The 18,541-nt window shown below is 40.5% G+C and overlaps 1 protein-coding gene across 2 annotated transcripts in view; it reads left to right on the forward strand.

The window, feature by feature from the left end:
* The window catches only part of IL1RAPL2 (interleukin 1 receptor accessory protein like 2), a 559,437-nt gene that overhangs the window by 392,905 nt on the left and 147,991 nt on the right, over window positions 1-18,541 (forward strand). The window contains exon 6 of one of the 2 annotated variants that reach the window (XM_075259056.1): window positions 2,163-2,237. The exons of the other annotated variant lie outside the window; for it this stretch is intronic. Within the exon in view, the coding sequence (XP_075115157.1) occupies window positions 2,163-2,237 (75 nt within the window). The remainder of the gene's footprint in view (window positions 1-2,162; window positions 2,238-18,541) is intronic. 2 annotated transcript variants of the gene reach the window in all.

The raw sequence follows: 18,541 nt of genomic DNA on the forward strand, positions 1-18,541 counted from the left end.
CAGAGTAGTGCATGTCCGACTCTGTGTCCGGATTATAAAACCCGGTTTCGCGGCGGAGAGCGCAAAACGCTCACTGCCGCGCACGGCCGGACAGCTTTCTCACCCATTCAAATGAATGGGTGAGAAAGTCTCCTGCAGGCTTCCGTCTCCTGCATCTGTTTTATGCAGGAAACGGAAACCTGCAATAAGGACCCATGAACGCAGATGTGAACGAGCCCTTAGTGAGCGGAGCTGAGCAGCAGCAGATAGTGAAGCCCATAAATGGAAAGCAATGCCCCAAAAGCCCTTATCTGCTCATATCCATAAAGATAAAATGACCCTTTAAGTCTTTGCTCATTCTGTACTTAGGAATCCAATTGGTAGTCCTACCCAGTGAGTAACAGCTGTCTTTATATGTACAGTCGTGCAGGGAAGTATGTCAATCATTGATAGGACCACCTCCTTGACATCTGAATGTAGAAAGAGTCCATATTTCAATGTATCAATGAAAAGTTATACTGAATCTTTCCCACAAAACTACAATCTCCTCTATCTACTTCGCTCTTCTTGCTGCATTCGATGCTTCCATGTTCTGTTTAAGAGCACTGTCTAATGAGTTCCCATCCTGAAATGACCACATGCTGTTACATATGACAGTCCTAGGTTAGGCTCCGATGTGACAAGCTGACTAATAATGAAGTCTGTGGGGGAATTTATCAAGAATGACACTTGTTACACCGATCTTAATTTATTCCCTATTGTTGTCAGAATTTCTCAGAATTGCTTCCCTCTCAATAATTCCCAATGTTCCATGCACAGAAACTAAAATCTATGCCAGGCTAAGGGCCAGTTTTCTGGCACAAATAACGTGACATTTGTTGGTTTGTGATGTCTTGCCCCCTCTTTGACCACAACACTTTTTAAAAATAGTTTGAATGGCAGAAAGAGTCGAAACAAATACGGTCATGCACTAAAAATGTCTACGTTATATGCCAGAAGCTAACATAAAATACATGGTTCTATCCCCTCTATGTGCAGAAAATTCTTTATAAATTGTGAGAAGGTGACAGGCAGAGTGCTGGAGTCCAGATATATCAGCCCCAAGTTTCTGACATATGTGTGGTCCAGGGCGGATCTGGAGTAGGTCTTAGCTCAGGTTTAGATCCTTGACTCATTACTGGGCCAGAAAAAGCTGCAGCTCTTGTATTCCAGGGCAGTACCATGGAGTGAAAGGAGGTGTATGGTTCTGTCTTGTAACCCTGAGTCCGGTGAGACAATATTGTGCTTGTTTTGCTTGTGTGGCTGGATGTAGGCCACACGTATAGTTAGATTATCAGTTCTGTTTAATTAGTTGCTCAGACAAGCAGGTTTTTTATTTTGTTTTTGCCTGAAGGCCTTTTGTTAAGGCTGTATTTTGTTTTGCTAATTTCGTGCCTGAAGTCAAGGCTTATTTATTTTTCCTGTTTTTTTTGTTTTTTTTTTATAAATAAACCAGTTAGCTGCACATTTTGTGTCTCTGACTCTGTTTAGTTAGTTGCTCAGACGAGCAGGTTTTTTATTTTTTATTTTGTTTTTGCCTGAAGTTAAGGCTGTATTTTGTTTTGCTAATTTTGCGCCTGAAGTTAAGGCTTATTTATTTTCCTGTTTTTTTTGTTTTTTTGTTTTTTTTTTATAAATAAACCAGTTAGCTGCACATTTTGTGTCTCTGTCTTGACTGTTTGGCTCCACACCACTAACTTCCCCGCAGAATATACTGTAAGTCTTTTTGCAAACAGCTTTATTACTATAAACTGGTTCCACTGTAAATCTTGAAGATTCAACATGGTGACACCAACAGCCCCAAAGTTTACAGATCCCATTCCCGTAACCTTTCTCTGTATCACGATACGACTTGGCTATAATTTTGTGAGCTAGATTATAAGGGGATGACTTTTGACCCTCGGTACTATTTGCAAACAAATTTATAGCCTATAGAAAATGTACCTGTCAGAGAAAAGCCATCTATAATAATTCATAGAAATTGAAATGGAAGTGTTAAATATATTCTGTATAGATAGGCACACTTTATGATGATGTTTACACTGTATCAAGTGTAGCAAAATTAAATGCCTTGCATGATAGAATGTTTCCTGCGCTGTAATTTGTCTCCGACTTCCATTACATTCTCCTGTTCTCTTTTCTAGCTTTACTCACAGCGAAGCCTCCTAAACCATTGTTCCCTGTGGAGAACCAGCCAAGTGTTATAGATGTCCAGCTGGGTAAGTCCCCTTCTGGGAATAATAGCTTCTAAACTTCCACTCCATTAACAGATGGGAAAAATTGCACGTAGCAAGGAAGGTTTATTGCCACTGTTATTACATGCAAATCAATTTGCTACTTCCCATTTATAATGCTTGAGTATATTGTAGCAGTCGTTTAAGGATATGGCTTTGCGTAGTGGCAGAGGCTGTTAATGCTAATTGGTTAAGCTGCATATTAAATACAGTATATGCAATGTTTGCATTTCTCTTCTTATGCTGGAAGATTAAAAGGAATATATTAAGTAACAGCTGCATTGACTTGACTTTGCAATAGCTCCTAATACCCTCCCTCCTAAATACTGATGGGGTTGACGGCAATTAGCGAGAACACAGCTTTATTAATTTATTCGGTGACGATGTGTTCTCCGTGTCATTATAGAAAAGTACACTAGTCCTAATAAAACTAAAATGTCATAAATAGTATAAAGGAAATAAGTTTAGAAAGTGAATGAGGTCTTGTTCATATCGGCTGTCATTTTATAATGGGCGGCTATCCGGTTCCAGATGCCTCCTAAACCAATAATAGTGCCGTGTAGGGAGTTCTATGGAAAAGTGAATCAGTCTGGAAACACATTGATTTATCTACAGACAGCCATGACACAGGTAAGCACAGTAGCAAAATTGTAGGCAAGAGGGTCCACCTTTGGTGCACTTGCAGGCTGACCCATAGCCATAAAATGATCATTATCTCTGCATTGCTCTACATAGCCACGAAGGTATGTTGCTATATGGCACTAATATTGGTTTGGGAAGCATTTCGGACCTCTCTTAACTGTGGAATTCTGTGCTACTTTCTTAACAAGGAAGCCAAAAGGTGATGACCTGACACCCATAAAGTGGAAGGCAAGGCTCAATCACAGAGCCCAATGCACCAGTTGTAGCTCTCCCACGGATACCAACCTACATGTAGGTGGTGCTGAGTAATACAGAGCGCTACTGGTGACAAGTAATCAAATTACGGGGATGAGCGTATGATATAATGTGTTTATTGGTTCCAAGAACATAAAAGGCAACGCGTTTCAACATTGAACAGGTGTCTTCATCAGGCCAATAATAATCAGTCTAAATAGGCCTGCGAGCCATGGCACTATCGGGAGCTTGGGGTGCTTTCACCTTTTTGTTATTCTAATCCATTGTTCTAATACATCCTCAGATGAGAGCAACGGACTCAGACAGTGATAGTTCTGTGCGTTCTCATGCGAACCTCATGGTCCATCTCTAGCACAAGAAAGGCCAATGGACCAAAGATGTGCAACATGGATACCCATATACACCAGACAACTTTCATAGATGGGCCGGCATATTGTTCCCTTGACTTTTTTTTGGTGCAAATTTGGCTTTGTTTTTTTGCACCAAAACAAGGAATGGATTCAAAATATGAATCCACACTGGCTTTGGGGTAAAAAAAAATGTGCCAAAAACTTCAGCCTAAAATAGTGTTATAGTCGCAGTTTTTGACTTGCCATTGTTTCCATTTGCATGTATAAGCGTAGAATGGGAAATAGTGGTAAAGAATAAGTGGTACCATCACCTACTACTAAATATGCAGTAGCACCCTAGGAGGAAATATATATTGAAGAAATCTGTTGTGTATTGAGTTGGGTAATGTTTTTTAGCCACATGTCCAAGAAAAAATACTGGTTGTAGTGCGGTATTTTTGGCAAACTGGCAAGTGGGTGAACTTAGGGCAATTGAAAGAGATCTATATTTTTAATTCTAAAAAATGGAAGGGCTAGATAAACAGTAAAAACTGTCTCAGGCTCCACGTTGCAAAAAAAATGCTTTATTTGTTGCAAATTTTGCTGTGTTTTTTTGAGACAAACTCAAGATTGGCTTGGAAAGGAATGGGGAATATTAAGGAAGTTCTTATACATGGCCCCACATCAGCTTCTGTGTATGTTAGATTGGTAGTGGATGTACAACCAGGAAATCAGGGGAGCGTGCTCAGGTTAAAGAAGTGCTAGATTGTTGGTGACGTCCATGTTTGTGGATGGATTTCTTCTGTATGCATCGGTTTATTCCCATGGCATATTGTAGCTACTTACTAAAAACATGATTAAATTAATTATACAACACTACTGAATAGGTGAGTGCAATGCATGAAGGGCATTAAGAATGGACGGAAATAATTCATTGCTTATTAAGCATTTCAAGCTATAAACATATCAATCCTTTCTTGTCATTTTCGGGTTCCAGGTGAGGTCTGTCGAGCACAGGCTTGGGATTATTTTTGAATGCTTTTAGCTGTAAATGGGTTAGAAGCCATAGAGGGCTCTTTCTTCAAGTGACAATTTCCAGCTGACATTTTTCTGAATTTCCATTTAGGAGTGGAAGGACTTGTCATTTCTTGCGTCTAGAGAATCTGGTTCACAGCTGAAAAAGTCAGCATTGTATTTGCACGCCGTAGGCTGTTTTGTACAGGGTCTGCCCTGGCAAATTAGCACTTCTACAGGGAGTCCGTAACACAGTTTTGCCTGTGGCACCAGACAAGACATGTGCTGGTCAAGTGTTAGTATCTCTGCTCTCGCATCTGTCGGGACAGACCAGCAGAAATAGGAAAATTGTTTAATGATGAAGTCTGGGTAATTATGTTGTTCTGATCGAGAACTGATGTCTAACGCTTATTCACGGAAAGTTTTTGATGTTTTGATCTCTGTGTTGGGTCCATAGGTCTAATTGTAGCCTGGTAAACCATATTCAGTCTTTGGAGGTAGCAGGACATGCAATAAAGGGTTCAAGGGTTTCAAAATGTCCTTGTCATCCATTATTACATACAGAGGTAATAGATGTAGAGTGTTGTACAAAAGTTTTAGGCAGCTGTGGAAAAAATGCAGCCAAGTAAGAATACTTTAAAATATAAAGGTTTATTTTAGTCATTTAATTAAATTAAGTGAATGGATATTTTTGGAGTGACCTTTGCACTTTTGAGGAGGAGTCCCGAGAATGATGATATGGCCGACAGAGTCCTGAGCACAACATCATCCAGTCTGTCTGGGATGATATGGAGAGACAGAAGGATTGAACAAATCTACATCTACAGAAGATCTGTGCTTAGTTCTCCAAGATGGTGGGAACAACCTCCTTGCTGAGCTCCTTCAAAAACTGTCTGCAAGTGTACCGAGAAGAATTTATGGAAGGCCAAAGGTCATACCAAATATTGATTTCATTTATATTTGTTTTGTTCATTCATTTAATTTAGTGAATTGGCAAAAATAATCTATTAACACTTTTGTTTCTGAAACCATTCTTACATCATCTTACTTTGTAGCGTTTTTTCCCCAAACCTGCTTAAAACTTTTGCACAGTATTGTATATGGATGTATCATTAGATTCTTTCAGTCTGCATTGTGGGTACAGTGTTATTGAAGCTTCCTGATAAAATGATACTGGAAACAACCAACAAAAGGATTACTGATTTCAGGAATTATAGACAGGAGGATGGGCGGATATCAATGATGGAACTGTTTGGGGGATTTTGGGGGGTTTACGATCTTATATCATTTATAATAGTCTGTAATGATTAATGGTATGGTGAAGAAAGCCCAAATGGTTCATCAAAGGGGTTGTCCACTTTCTGGCCAATAGTGAGAGTCAAATGTTATTGTTTGTATGATAAAAAGTTGTACAATTTTCCAATATTCTTTGGGAATCATTTCCTCACAGTTTCTCTGCTTGTTGTCATTCATTAAGCTTAATTCTAGTGAGTAAAAATCAGTCTATGGTCACGTGATGGACAGTCCATGGTCATGTGATGTACAGTCCATGGTCACGTGATGTACAGTCCATGGTCACGTGATTGACAGTCCATGGTCATGTGATTGACAGTCCATGGTCATGTGATTGACAGTCCATGGTCATGTGATTGACAGTCCATGGTCATGTGATCGACACTCCATGGTCATGTGATCGACAGTCCATGGTCATGTGATGGACAGTCCATGGTCATGTGATGGACAGTCCATGGTCATGTGATCTACAGTCCATGGTCATGTGATCTACAGTCCATGGTCATGTGATCTACAGTCCATGGTCATGTGATGGACGCACAGGTGCACAGCGTTTTATAGTCACAGCACAGTAATGAGACATCTGCCTGGTAATGATCAGGAGTAGGGGGGACTGAAAATCCCCCTAAAGCTTTTATGACTGGTGCTGTATTTACTTCTATGGGACTGTGGGCGCTGATGGATTACAGTCCTGGTAACACCTTAGAAATGAATGGTATGCTGGTCAACTAAGCGCACTGGAGCTCCATCCATAAATGGGTTTAAGGAGACTTTCAGTGTCCATAATGGTAGGACAACTTTAAGATAAGTCGTTGGCTTTAGTGTAGTACAGATGTTTTCCAGAGCACCTTCATCTCTCAAGTGAGTGGTAGTTAGGCCAAGACAGGCTGCCCCATAACACCAGTCTCACAGAAGAAATCCTTGATTGATAAGGAAACATATCTTCTACCTAACAGAGAGAAAACCTGGTATCTATGGTTAAAATGTGCCCTGCATATCCCCAATAGTGGCTGAAATGGAGTCCTAGGGGTTACTTCATACTCTACATGATGGAAAACAACAGAGTACTAGAGGAGGGAAACAAGAGCAGATGTCTCACGGCCATGTATGTAAGTTGGCCAAAGTGTGGATACTGCTTACTAAGAGAAATTCAGCTCCATGTTCCTTGTGAAAGGATGATCCGAATAAGTAAACTGTGCCATGAGCATCACTAGTTCAACTTGCCACGCTGTTTTCTGCACTTCATTTGTACCCAACACCAAAACCCCACCTGCCAAAAACTTGCTCCATCACCCAGTTGCAACTTCCTCATCACTAGGGTTGAGCCGATCCTGACTTTTCAGGATCGATTTTAAAATCCAATTTCCAATCATTTTTAATTCGAACCCAATCTTGCTCCCAATTCTGATCCCAATGCAAGTCAATGGGATTTTTTTTATTAATCGGAGATCGGATTTTAAAAGCAATCCTATTCACTATACAGCATGGAATCTAACAATTGTTAGACTCTACGCTGTGTAGTGAATCATTAAGTAGCCAGAGGATTTTTTTTTAATCCTCTGGCTACTTAGTCCCCCCCTGGTGTCCACTTACCTGCAGAGATGGCTGGTCCGGTGCCCAGTGTTCTTCGCCTCACTGCCGCACCAGCTGCAGTCTTCTTCTCCCTTCGCTGCCCCCTCCCTGCAAGGTTAGGAGAGTGTGGGCAGGTACTGGGAGGGGAGATGTGATGTCTCCCCGCCCTGTACCCGCCCACACTCTCCTAACCCGCCCACACTCTCCTAACCTGGCAGGGAGGGGTCCGCAAGGCGAAGAAGACTGCAGCTGGAGCGGCAGCGAGGCGAACAGCAGCGGAGCAGCCATCTCTGGATGTAAGTAGCTACGAACACTTAAACAATTTCCTCATGAATGAAAAAGACCACATATAGAACAAACACCTAAACATACCATGGAGATAGTGGTCAAAAATATGAATTCAATACAATATCTATAAAATATATAAATTTTATTGAATAAATATTAAAAATTCATTTCAGCAGGGCAGATGGAAAAAGCAAATTGAACCAAACAAACAAGGAAACAACAATATAGTAATGCTGTGTATGTACTAAATAGTAGATCTAACAGATAATCTGAAGTATATACAGACACAGATATAAATAACTACACACCAGGTAAGGTGGCACACCAGGTAAAGTGGCATTAAAGTATATCAAGAAGTAATAGGTAAGTATGTGTCAGGGGTAATAGTCAACAGTCAAAATGAATTCTCAAGAATATATGCAAAACTGAACCAGATAATGTACCACAAAATATGTGCTGGACAGAAGCAATAATTATATAAATAAATGACTGTAACAACCCACTAGCCTAATAACTACAACAAACCAATGCAGATATACAGCATATCCCACAACAATATGTCAACGCAGTAAGGAAAATCACTGCTAAGATTTAAAGACAAATAATATACCTGTAGCCATGGTGTGTAGAAAGCAAGATGCAGATCTATAAAACTGTGCCCCAGACGCCTCTACGCGTTTCGCCTATTCAGGCTTCCTCAGGAGGCATAAAATACTGTCTACACGGCAACCTATATATACATACTAAAATCATTGGTGATTCAGCGTCACTAGAGCGCGCCAACACCATGATGGCGCCGCGCGAGTCCATTCGCGCATGCGCGCACTAGACGGCACGTCACAAGTGACGTGCCGATCATGTGACCGCAGAGGCACGAGACAGAGTCACGCGAGACCAGCGCATGGAGGAGGCGCGCATCTCGCTGGAAAGGGGCGGGTATCTGGATGTGAAAAGAAGGTCATTTGAAAAAAATCACATGACCAGCAGATAAGCAACAAACAAAAAATAAAGTGAAAAACATAGAGATTAAGACAGGAAATGAACCAACACGTCCTGATGGGGTAAGTGTAATAGGTGATTAAGACAGGAAGTAAATAATACTGCCTGATAAAGAATATAAAAAGAAAAAGAGTGAAAAGTGACACTAGTGTATAAAAGTAAAATACAAATGTACTTGAAAAATAAAAAATAAAAAATAAAAAATAAAAATAAGTGTGAAAAAATAATCAAAAGTGCAGATAAACCCAATTACAGCTAAAATAAAACAGGAAGAATTTTTATATATAGAAATATTTTAATATAATAAAATAGATTTAATTGTAGATATCTTTTGTTCGTCTTTTAGCTGAGATTTTAATTCCAAAATATCCATCCCAAACGAGCTAGAAAGAAAAAACATAACGTAAATAACACATATACAGAACAATACAAGACCCCATTACACAAAAAATATATAGCTGAATCACTACTAAATAAAAATAACAAGAAATAATATCTTGCCATAATTAAAAACCAAGAGGCACAGTTACAGAACAGATCTGTAATTAACAGCCTCATTGAGACCATGTGGTGATGCTGAATTTAAGGTTACTATCCACCTTGTTTCGTGTTGGAGTAGAACTTTTTTTAAATCGCCTCCTCTTGAACCCAAATGTACACGATCAATCCCTTTAATTCTTAAACCATTTGGATTAGAATTGTGAAACTCACGAAAATGCTTCGGGACTGGCTGCAACCTTTCAAAATCCGAGATATTGGCAGCTGACCTAATCTTGCTAACATGTTCCGAAATACGTGTTTTAAGAGGTCTCGTGGTCATACCAACATAGATTAGGCCACAAGGGCACGTAGCATGATATATGACAGCAGCCGTGCTACATGTGATGTTATGTTTAATTTTGAAGCTCCTGTCTCCTGATGAATTCACAAAATCAGTTGCCCTAATCATATACGTGCACATGGAGCAATTACCACAAGGGCAAAAGCCCCATTTTGGGCCTCGCGATCCAAATAGACCACCAGTTTTGGCCACATAGTGGCTATCCACCAAGATATCATGCAAATTGCGTGATCTCCTCCATGTAATGCTTGGTCTATCAGGTAGGCAGTTAGCAATATCAGGATCTGTCAATAGAATGGGCCAGTGAGTCCGAAGGACTCCACATATTTCCCGCCATTTAGAGTTGTAGGTCGTAATAAAGCGGAGTTTTGAATCCTCTGACCCATTCCTATGAGCCCTATCGGGTTTACTGTGGCTTACCAATAAAGTATCACGTGAAGCTTGTTTAGCACGATCATAGCCCCGTTTAATGGCCTTCGATTTATAACCTCTATTACGGAAACGAGCTGCAAGGTCTTGTGCCTGAGTCTCAAATTCGGATTCCTTAGAGCATATGCGCCGAGCACGCAGAAATTGACCAATAGGAATGGCTTCAATTGTTGAAAAATGGTGTGAGGAAGAAGCATGCAGCAGAGAGTTTGTAGCGGTCTTTTTCCTATAAATGTTAGTAGAAAGATCACCGTTAGTGTCACAGGAGATTAATAGGTCAAGAAACTCAATTTGTGTAGAGCTATACTTCCAGGTAAGATGGATATTATAATCATTACAGTTGAGGGCGCCCAAAAATTGGTCAAGTTGCGACGCCGAGCCCTGCCAAATAAAAAAGATGTCGTCTATGTATCTGGACCAACGGAGTACGGCGTCAAAACCCTGAGTCAATGAAACAACCTCCCTCTCCCACAGCCCCAGGAACCTCATTTCCTGTCTTAATCTCTATGTTTTTCACTTTATTTTTTGTTTGTTGCTTATCTGCTGGTCATGTGATTTTTTTCAAATGACCTTCTTTTCACATCCAGATACCCGCCCCTTTCCAGCGAGATGCGCGCCTCCTCCATGCGCTGGTCTCGCGTGACTCTGTCTCGTGCCTCTGCGGTCACATGATCGGCACGTCACTTGTGACGTGCCGTCTAGTGCGCGCATGCGCGAATGGACTCGCGCGGCGCCATCATGGTGTTGGCGCGCTCTAGTGACGCTGAATCACCAATGATTTTAGTATGTATATATAGGTTGCCGTGTAGACAGTATTTTATGCCTCCTGAGGAAGCCTGAATAGGCGAAACGCGTAGAGGCGTCTGGGGCACAGTTTTATAGATCTGCATCTTGCTTTCTACACACCATGGCTACAGGTATATTATTTGTCTTTAAATCTTAGCAGTGATTTTCCTTACTGCGTTGACATATTGTTGTGGGATATGCTGTATATCTGCATTGGTTTGTTGTAGTTATTAGGCTAGTGGGTTGTTACAGTCATTTATTTATATAATTATTGCTTCTGTCCAGCACATATTTTGTGGTACATTATCTGGTTCAGTTTTGCATATATTCTTGAGAATTCATTTTGACTGTTGACTATTACCCCTGACACATACTTACCTATTACTTCTTGATATACTTTAATGCCACTTTACCTGGTGTGCCACCTTACCTGGTGTGTAGTTATTTATATCTGTGTCTGTATATACTTCAGATTATCTGTTAGATCTACTATTTAGTACATACACAGCATTACTATATTGTTGTTTCCTTGTTTGTTTGGTTCAATTTGCTTTTTCCATCTGCCCTGCTGAAATGAATTTTTAATATTTATTCAATAAAATTTATATATTTTATAGATATTGTATTGTAAGTAGCTACGAGACATGTTAGTTTAGTCTAGCATTAGAATGAATGGAGGCAGCCGGCGCCTCAGAGGATTAAGGCTGTGTGTCGGCTTCTTCCATTCATTACTATGGAACCGCAGCGGAGCCTTCACACTGAGTATACACTATATACTCAGTATGAAGGCATTGTGGGAAATACTACTGATCCCGATCCCACCTAAAAAGATCGTGTTCGGAATTCCGATCGCGATCGTGAAATTTTCTCAATCGCCGATCGGAATCCGAGTTTTTCCGAACACGATCACTCAACCCTACTCATCGCCATGCTGCCCCATGTTTTGACCTCCTTTCAGTGTCCTCTCAATATCACTAACCCTAGGACCTTGCAGTAGACTTACCTGCAGTGTAAACCACTGATAACACATTCACTTGTACTAACTTCTATTTTTCTATGGCTGACAAATTTAACCCTTCCATGTCTGTATTAATGCTGAGATTAGACTAGACAGAGCAATTGACTCTCAATCAAATTTCTATCTCCAGTGTGGATAGCATAGCACGGGCGTTATCTGCAGCAGATATACATATGCTCCTAGAGTTAGATGGAAAATAAAATATAGTTATCGCCTATGTATAATGGACTTGAAAATAATTTTTTTTTGGTAACCTGCATTTCATTGGCAGTTTTTTGTCCTCTTTCCATTGCTATAGAATAGAGAGTTTGCAATGTCACCTGTGTAGTGACTTAGATTAGTTAATCTTCTATGTCAGGCAGGACTTAAGGACGCGGCAGGTTTGCATTTTAATCTCTGCTTTTTTTCTTTGTATTCCTGTCTGTGTAAAGCTGTAAAACTCTTATGTCCAGCTGGTAAATAACCGTGTGACTACTTTGAGTACAATGGTTTTGGGGGAGCTAAGAACAGATCACAATGCTTCCGAGTGAGTAAAACATGGCATGACCTTGATCAGCGTGTGCCACAATCTATGCCGTCTTCTGTCATGACCAAGGGGTTTTTGCAAAAATTTATTATTCCACCCCAAAGGCATACTTATTTCCTATTTTTGGTCATGTTTATATGAAACAGATCTCCCACATAACATAGGTATGGTATAATATATAATGAACAATGTTTCATGGTATCTATGTGTTGTTCTTCGGAGATGGCTCCTTTAAAAGGACTCTGTCACCAGCACCCAGCATAGTAATTCAGATATATAGGTTATGGTCACCTGAATTACATGGCATTTTCCCCCATGTAGATCGGTCCCTTCATTGCCAAGATATCACTGTTTCGTCAAATTAACTCTTTAACATTGATGTTGCTCCAAAGAGGAAAGCGGCAATGATTTTGTTGCTCTAAAGCGTTACTTTGGACACCTGTGGTAGAATAGAAAACCAATATTTATTTATATTAAATACTTGGTAGAAACCAGCAGATGCTTCCTTACGGATGGTATTGATGGACACAATACTCCCGGATGACTTTGGGCACATTCCAACAATCACCGTTCACCTTCCACTTAATAATAATAATAATACATTTTATTTATATAGCGCCAACATACTCCGCAGCGCTGTACAATTTATAGGGTTCAGATACAGACATACATAACAAAGAACGTCATTTCACACAATGGGACTGAGGGCCCTGCTCAAAAGAGCTTACAATCTATGAGGTAGAGGGGGTGACACAAGAGGTAGCAGGGGCGGCATTGCTTATACAGTGTTCAGACAATTTTGTGCATTAGGAATTGTGATAGGCTTGTCTGAAAAGATGCGTCTTTAGTTTGCGTTTGAAACTGTAGAAGTTGGGAGTTAATCTGATTGTCCGGGGTAGAGCATTCCAGAGAAGTGGTGCAGCTCGGGAGAAGTCTTGTATACGAGCATGGGAGGTTCTGATAATAGAGGATGTAAGTGTTAGGTCATTGAGTGAGGTCATTGAGTTCCACTTGGCAATCACATAGGACACTGTCGATTTTGGGTAATTCAGTTCGCTTGATATGTCCCTTAAGGATGGACCATGGTCCCCCCAATTACCCCTTTCTCAAAATCGGACAACTTTGCACTTTGTGGCATCTTGGCTGTTTCCTACATAATGTTTAACGGTGGAAGGCGTGACACCGCAGATATCTTCATTTGCGTTGGTGTCCAAATACTTATTGGTAGACAGTGTATGTTAACAAAATTTCTGATATTTTGGCAACAGAGACACAGATTCATAAAGGGAAAACACTGATTCATTTGACCCTAACCTATCTATTTGCAAGGCTTGATATGCTGATTTCTGGTGACAGGCACTGTTTTAGGCTAAGGCCCCACGTAGCGGGCCACAGCAAAAAAGCACTGCGAGAATAACCATGGCGGCAACATTTCATTTCTTCAGGTATAATTGACATGGCTGCAATTTACAAAACCTCAACAATTTTGGAAACCGTATGTGCTGCACTGCATGTACTTTTTTGCAGTTACTATAAAACGCCACATTTTTTCCTCGGCATTTCCGCCATGGTCAAACTGCTGTGTTTACACCTTGTGGGCCCTGGCCTTACAGAGGTATGGTAGAGTATAGTTATGATATACGCTCCAAAATAGTTTTATAGGAAGTACAAGTATTCATAAAAACAGACATCTCAGGATAGTTTATAGGTCCTTTTTATACAGTAGTTTGGTCTTCGTGAAATGTTCAGAAACCCCGCAATCCTCCTTAGTCCATTAGAATGATGATGTAAGATTTATTGGAATCTGCAAATGTTTGCACCTTATCTTTATGCAAAACGCCTTGATGTGTCTTTACTTTGGTCTTTACTTTCTGGTTCCGCTCTACTTCCAAGATCCCATGCTGGTCTCTACTTACCACCTACAGCACCACCTACTGGATCCACAACACACATATTTAAACCACTCCATTCAAGTCTCAACTTTCCTAGATCCCTGCTAGTCTACATATTCTGGTTCCACTCTACTTCCTAGGTCCCATGCTGGTCTCTACTTTTTGGTTCCTCTCTACTTCCTAGATCCCCTGTTGTTCTCTACTTCCTGGTTCCACTCTACTTCCTAGATCCCCTGCTGGTCTCTACTTCCTGGTTCCTCTCTACCTTCTAAGTCCCCATGTAAACCACGGTGGAAATGCATTGTGGTATCTGCTGCAAACCTTTTCATAGAAAAATATTCCTGCTTCCATTATACCTATAGGGAAACAGCCGGCAGTGGGTATAATTGACATGCTGCGATTACCAAAAATCGCAACATTTTTGGAAATCACAGAATTTTGGATGGGATCCGCTAGAAAAATAAAAGTAACAGTGTACAAGGTAGTAATGACATATTTAACATCCCACATTGACAATGACTCTAGGGGCATAATATATCACCCGCTAGATAGGTCATCACTACTTGGTATATGCGATACCCAGGACCTCCTCAGATCAGTTACTTGAAGCTTACAGATTAGTGACATGACGATGAAATGAAAACCACAATATTAATCCATAATAAAGATACCATACGTCTTATAACATCATGGTATTTTATGTGTAATCCTATATAAGGGTGCATGCACACTACGTAACGCCGGGCGTGTATGAGAGCCGTACACGCCGGCATTACAGCAGACTGCCGAACACTTCCCATTCACTTCAATGGGAGCGCTCGTAACAGCGGCGTTTATGAGCGCTCCCATTGAAGTGAATGGGAAGTGCTCGGCAGCCCTGCTGTAACGCCGGCGTGTACGGCTCTCATACACGCCCGGCGTTACGTAGTCTGCATGCACCCTAACACACTACACTACTGTTTTGCTATGTATTTACAACCCTAAGGTCTTGTAACACCCATAAACTTATCCTCATTTTCCCTTCCACTCGCAGAGATTAGCGTTTCCGCTATTCTACATTCCATTTTGAATTATGTCTTTTTGTGGAGCAATGATTCACTTAGATCTCTAAAAGGGAAGTCTGCGGTTGGCCTAGCGTAAGAACACGCTGATGAAAATTTTCGAAACCAGCAGCATAAAACGTGTTAGATTGTGATTGAATTACTGTACGCCTGTTCTTAGATCTTGTTTCCTGACCCAGAATATGCTGCATATTACGGCAATAATCCCCGAATACAAGCAAATTGCTCAAGCTTCTGACAACGTGATTGAATTGCGGTAGTTACACTTATAGTGTTTGTCTTCGGAGTCATTATTCCGTTAGTATTCACCTCATCTAGACATATTGGCAAATTGTACTCAAGAAAATACAATGTACTCTAGATATCGGAATGTTATGTGCCGCATTAGACTCTTAGTACAAGTTTACCTTTTATGTGTCTTTTAACTCTGGGGGGTTTTGCTGAGAATATATGTAATTGAAGAGAATATTACATTTCCTACTGATACAAGTAACCTGAAAAATGGAGCATTATGATAATGTAAAATGTTCTGTACTCCGGTTTGTTTTCATTTTATAGATTGATTTTTGTTGCTAGAAGCATTTAATCAAGTCAAATAATAGTTTGTCAAAGCTTTTTATTCATTGTGGATATAATCTTTAGCGACAGTCTGTAACGACAAAAACAGAATTTACTGTAGGACATAGAGTATCTACGGGATTTCATCAAATACAGGCAAGTTAAGACAAACCAAAAAGTGAAAATCCCAAATCTAAACCCAAATCCACAGAATTAGGCAAATTTCATAGATTCGTTATGAAAATGTAAGAGCCTCGTGACTCTTCGCCCCAAACATGCGAGATTAAATAGGCTATCCTATCGAGTATTTTTCTTTTAATGGATATTAAAAATGTAAAATGATAAAAATAAGTAATACCTTGTGATCCCCCTCTGCTCCACTTTCTATACTTCTTCAGCTAGTTTGGAGTGGGTAAAATCAGGTGCTTCCTGGTATGTCATTTATCCAGTAGGGGGCGCTGTCTCCTGTGACTGTTAGTATGAGGCACCACCTCCTGTTTACAAGTCAAACAAGGCAGTTACGGTTGCATATAAGGGAAGCTCTACTTAAACAATTCAACACCCAAAAATGCCTCAGCTCTGGAAGACGGAGCTAACACTCCCAAAGCTAAGGCAGCACCACCTACAGGATCTATGACACACAAATTTAAACCACTTCATTCAAGTCTCAACTTTCCTAGATCCCCTGCTAGTCTTTACTTTCTAGTTCCGCTCTACTTTCTAGATTCCATGCTAGTCTCTACTGTCTGGTTCCGCTCTACTTTCTAGGTCCCATGCTGGTCTCTACTTCCTGGTTCCTCTCTACTTCCTAAATCCCCTGCTGGTCTCTACTTCCTGGTTCCTCTCTACTTCCTAGATCCTCTGCTAGTCTCTACTTCCTGGTTCCTCTCTACTTCCTAGGTCCCCTGCTAGTCTCTACTTTCTGGTTCCGCTCCACTTCCTAGGTCCCCTGCTGGTCTCTACTTCCTGGTTCCTCTCTATTTCCTAGATCCCCTGCTAGTCTCTACTTCCTGGTTCCTCTCTACTTCCTAGATCCTCTGCTAGTCTCTACTTCCTGGTTCCTCTCTACTTCCTAGGTCCCCTGCTAGTCTCTACTTCCTGGTTCCTCTCTATTTCCTAGGTCCTCTACTGGTCTCTACTTCCTGGTTAATTCAACATGGAATTTTGATAGTTTTGTCAGTCAGTGGCTAATACAAGCCACTGTTTTGGCCATTATTGCCTGAGTAGTCAAATTTCCTGTGTAAAGAACCATATGTTAGAGATCAGCAAGTGACCTGAAAAGTTTCAGAACAAGAACAGGATCCTTCACTCCAGAAGTTTCTTCCCAATATAAAACTGACTCAGCTCCACTTCAGCCATTATAGATGGTGCACCATATTAAACCAATATTAGAGATTACCAATAATAGAGATCTTACCAACCTTGCAAAAGCAATTCTTCACAGGAGCCTAAAGGTGAGGAAATGGTCCTATTGCAAGACCTTACTTGCCTTGATAGAACCCTTCTCTGATCCGGCTTTTTTGAGCTCCTGGGAATCTGAATTAGGTATTACACTAACTGAAAAGGTGATAACACTAACCCGACTACATTCTCATGACTTCTCCTCCTATGTGAGACTTCAAAATTACCAATTCTCCTATCTTCATCACACCTCCTATGCTTATTTTAGCGGTTCTGCAACCAGGCTTCTCTCCCACCAACCATCCCTAAGTACCCATCTGCAAGAAACTGCAAAATCAATCATTCACCAGTTCAGGTTACAGCCTATTACTCACCCAATGCATATTTGGATAAATAAGGTTAATCAGATTGCTAGATTAGAAGAATAATATCACATATCTTCATTAGCGTGAAGGATGGTAATGCTCTGTGTGATGTCCTTTACGTTTGGTGGACTTGCTCTATTGCCGTTACTTCTGAATGCCCATCCTTAGGATGGTGCAAAGACACTAAAGACCATCAATTCCATTGACTGCACCAGTATTCCTACTCAACCATAAGCCAACTACTCTTAGGGACATAGTCTATAAATTACTTCAGTATATACTGATGGCAGCAAGAATCCATATTGCTTCCAACTGAAAGAAACCAAGTCTTTCATTGGCCGTGGTGACACGATCAATACCACTATTTGATACCCGTCCACATTTCGACAAGGTCTGTTCTCCCTGAGTTAATAGTTCTGATATCCTGCGTCTGTCATACAGTCTTACTTTGGCACCCAGGATTGGGTATTGTAACTTCATATTGTATATTGGAGTTTTCATTGTTATCCTCTTCTTTGTATACATCTATACTATAAATATAAGATGGTAGTTCAAAAGTCCTCCCAAGAAGGATTGGGCATTGCTCGAGTTTATTCCCCTCTCTGCTTTCAAAACCAACATCAGGGGGGCCACGCGCTGGATCCCTGGGTTCGAATCTCCCCAAGGGCAAAAAACCATCTGCAAGGAGTTTGTATGTTCCCCGTGTTTGCGTGGATTTCCATCCCATACTCCAAAGACATACTAATAGGGAAAATGTACATTGTGAGTCCTATGTGTGGCTCACAATCTACATAAAAAAAAATAAAAAAAAACAACATCAGGGCTTGATCAAGACAAGGTCCTTTGGTCTAATGAAATATTAGCATAGCCATCATGCCTTACTATCATTCATACAAATATTATAAAAAATGGATTTCAGCATGGTAATAAATCTTTAGTCAAATCCAGCAATATATTATGTCGTTAAATGTTCTCCAGATATTCGTGACTCATGCTGTCCATATAAATAGTCTTTCAGGC

This window comes from Leptodactylus fuscus, chromosome 11 (genome assembly GCF_031893055.1).
Source record: "Leptodactylus fuscus isolate aLepFus1 chromosome 11, aLepFus1.hap2, whole genome shotgun sequence".
NCBI lineage: Eukaryota > Metazoa > Chordata > Amphibia > Anura > Leptodactylidae > Leptodactylus > Leptodactylus fuscus.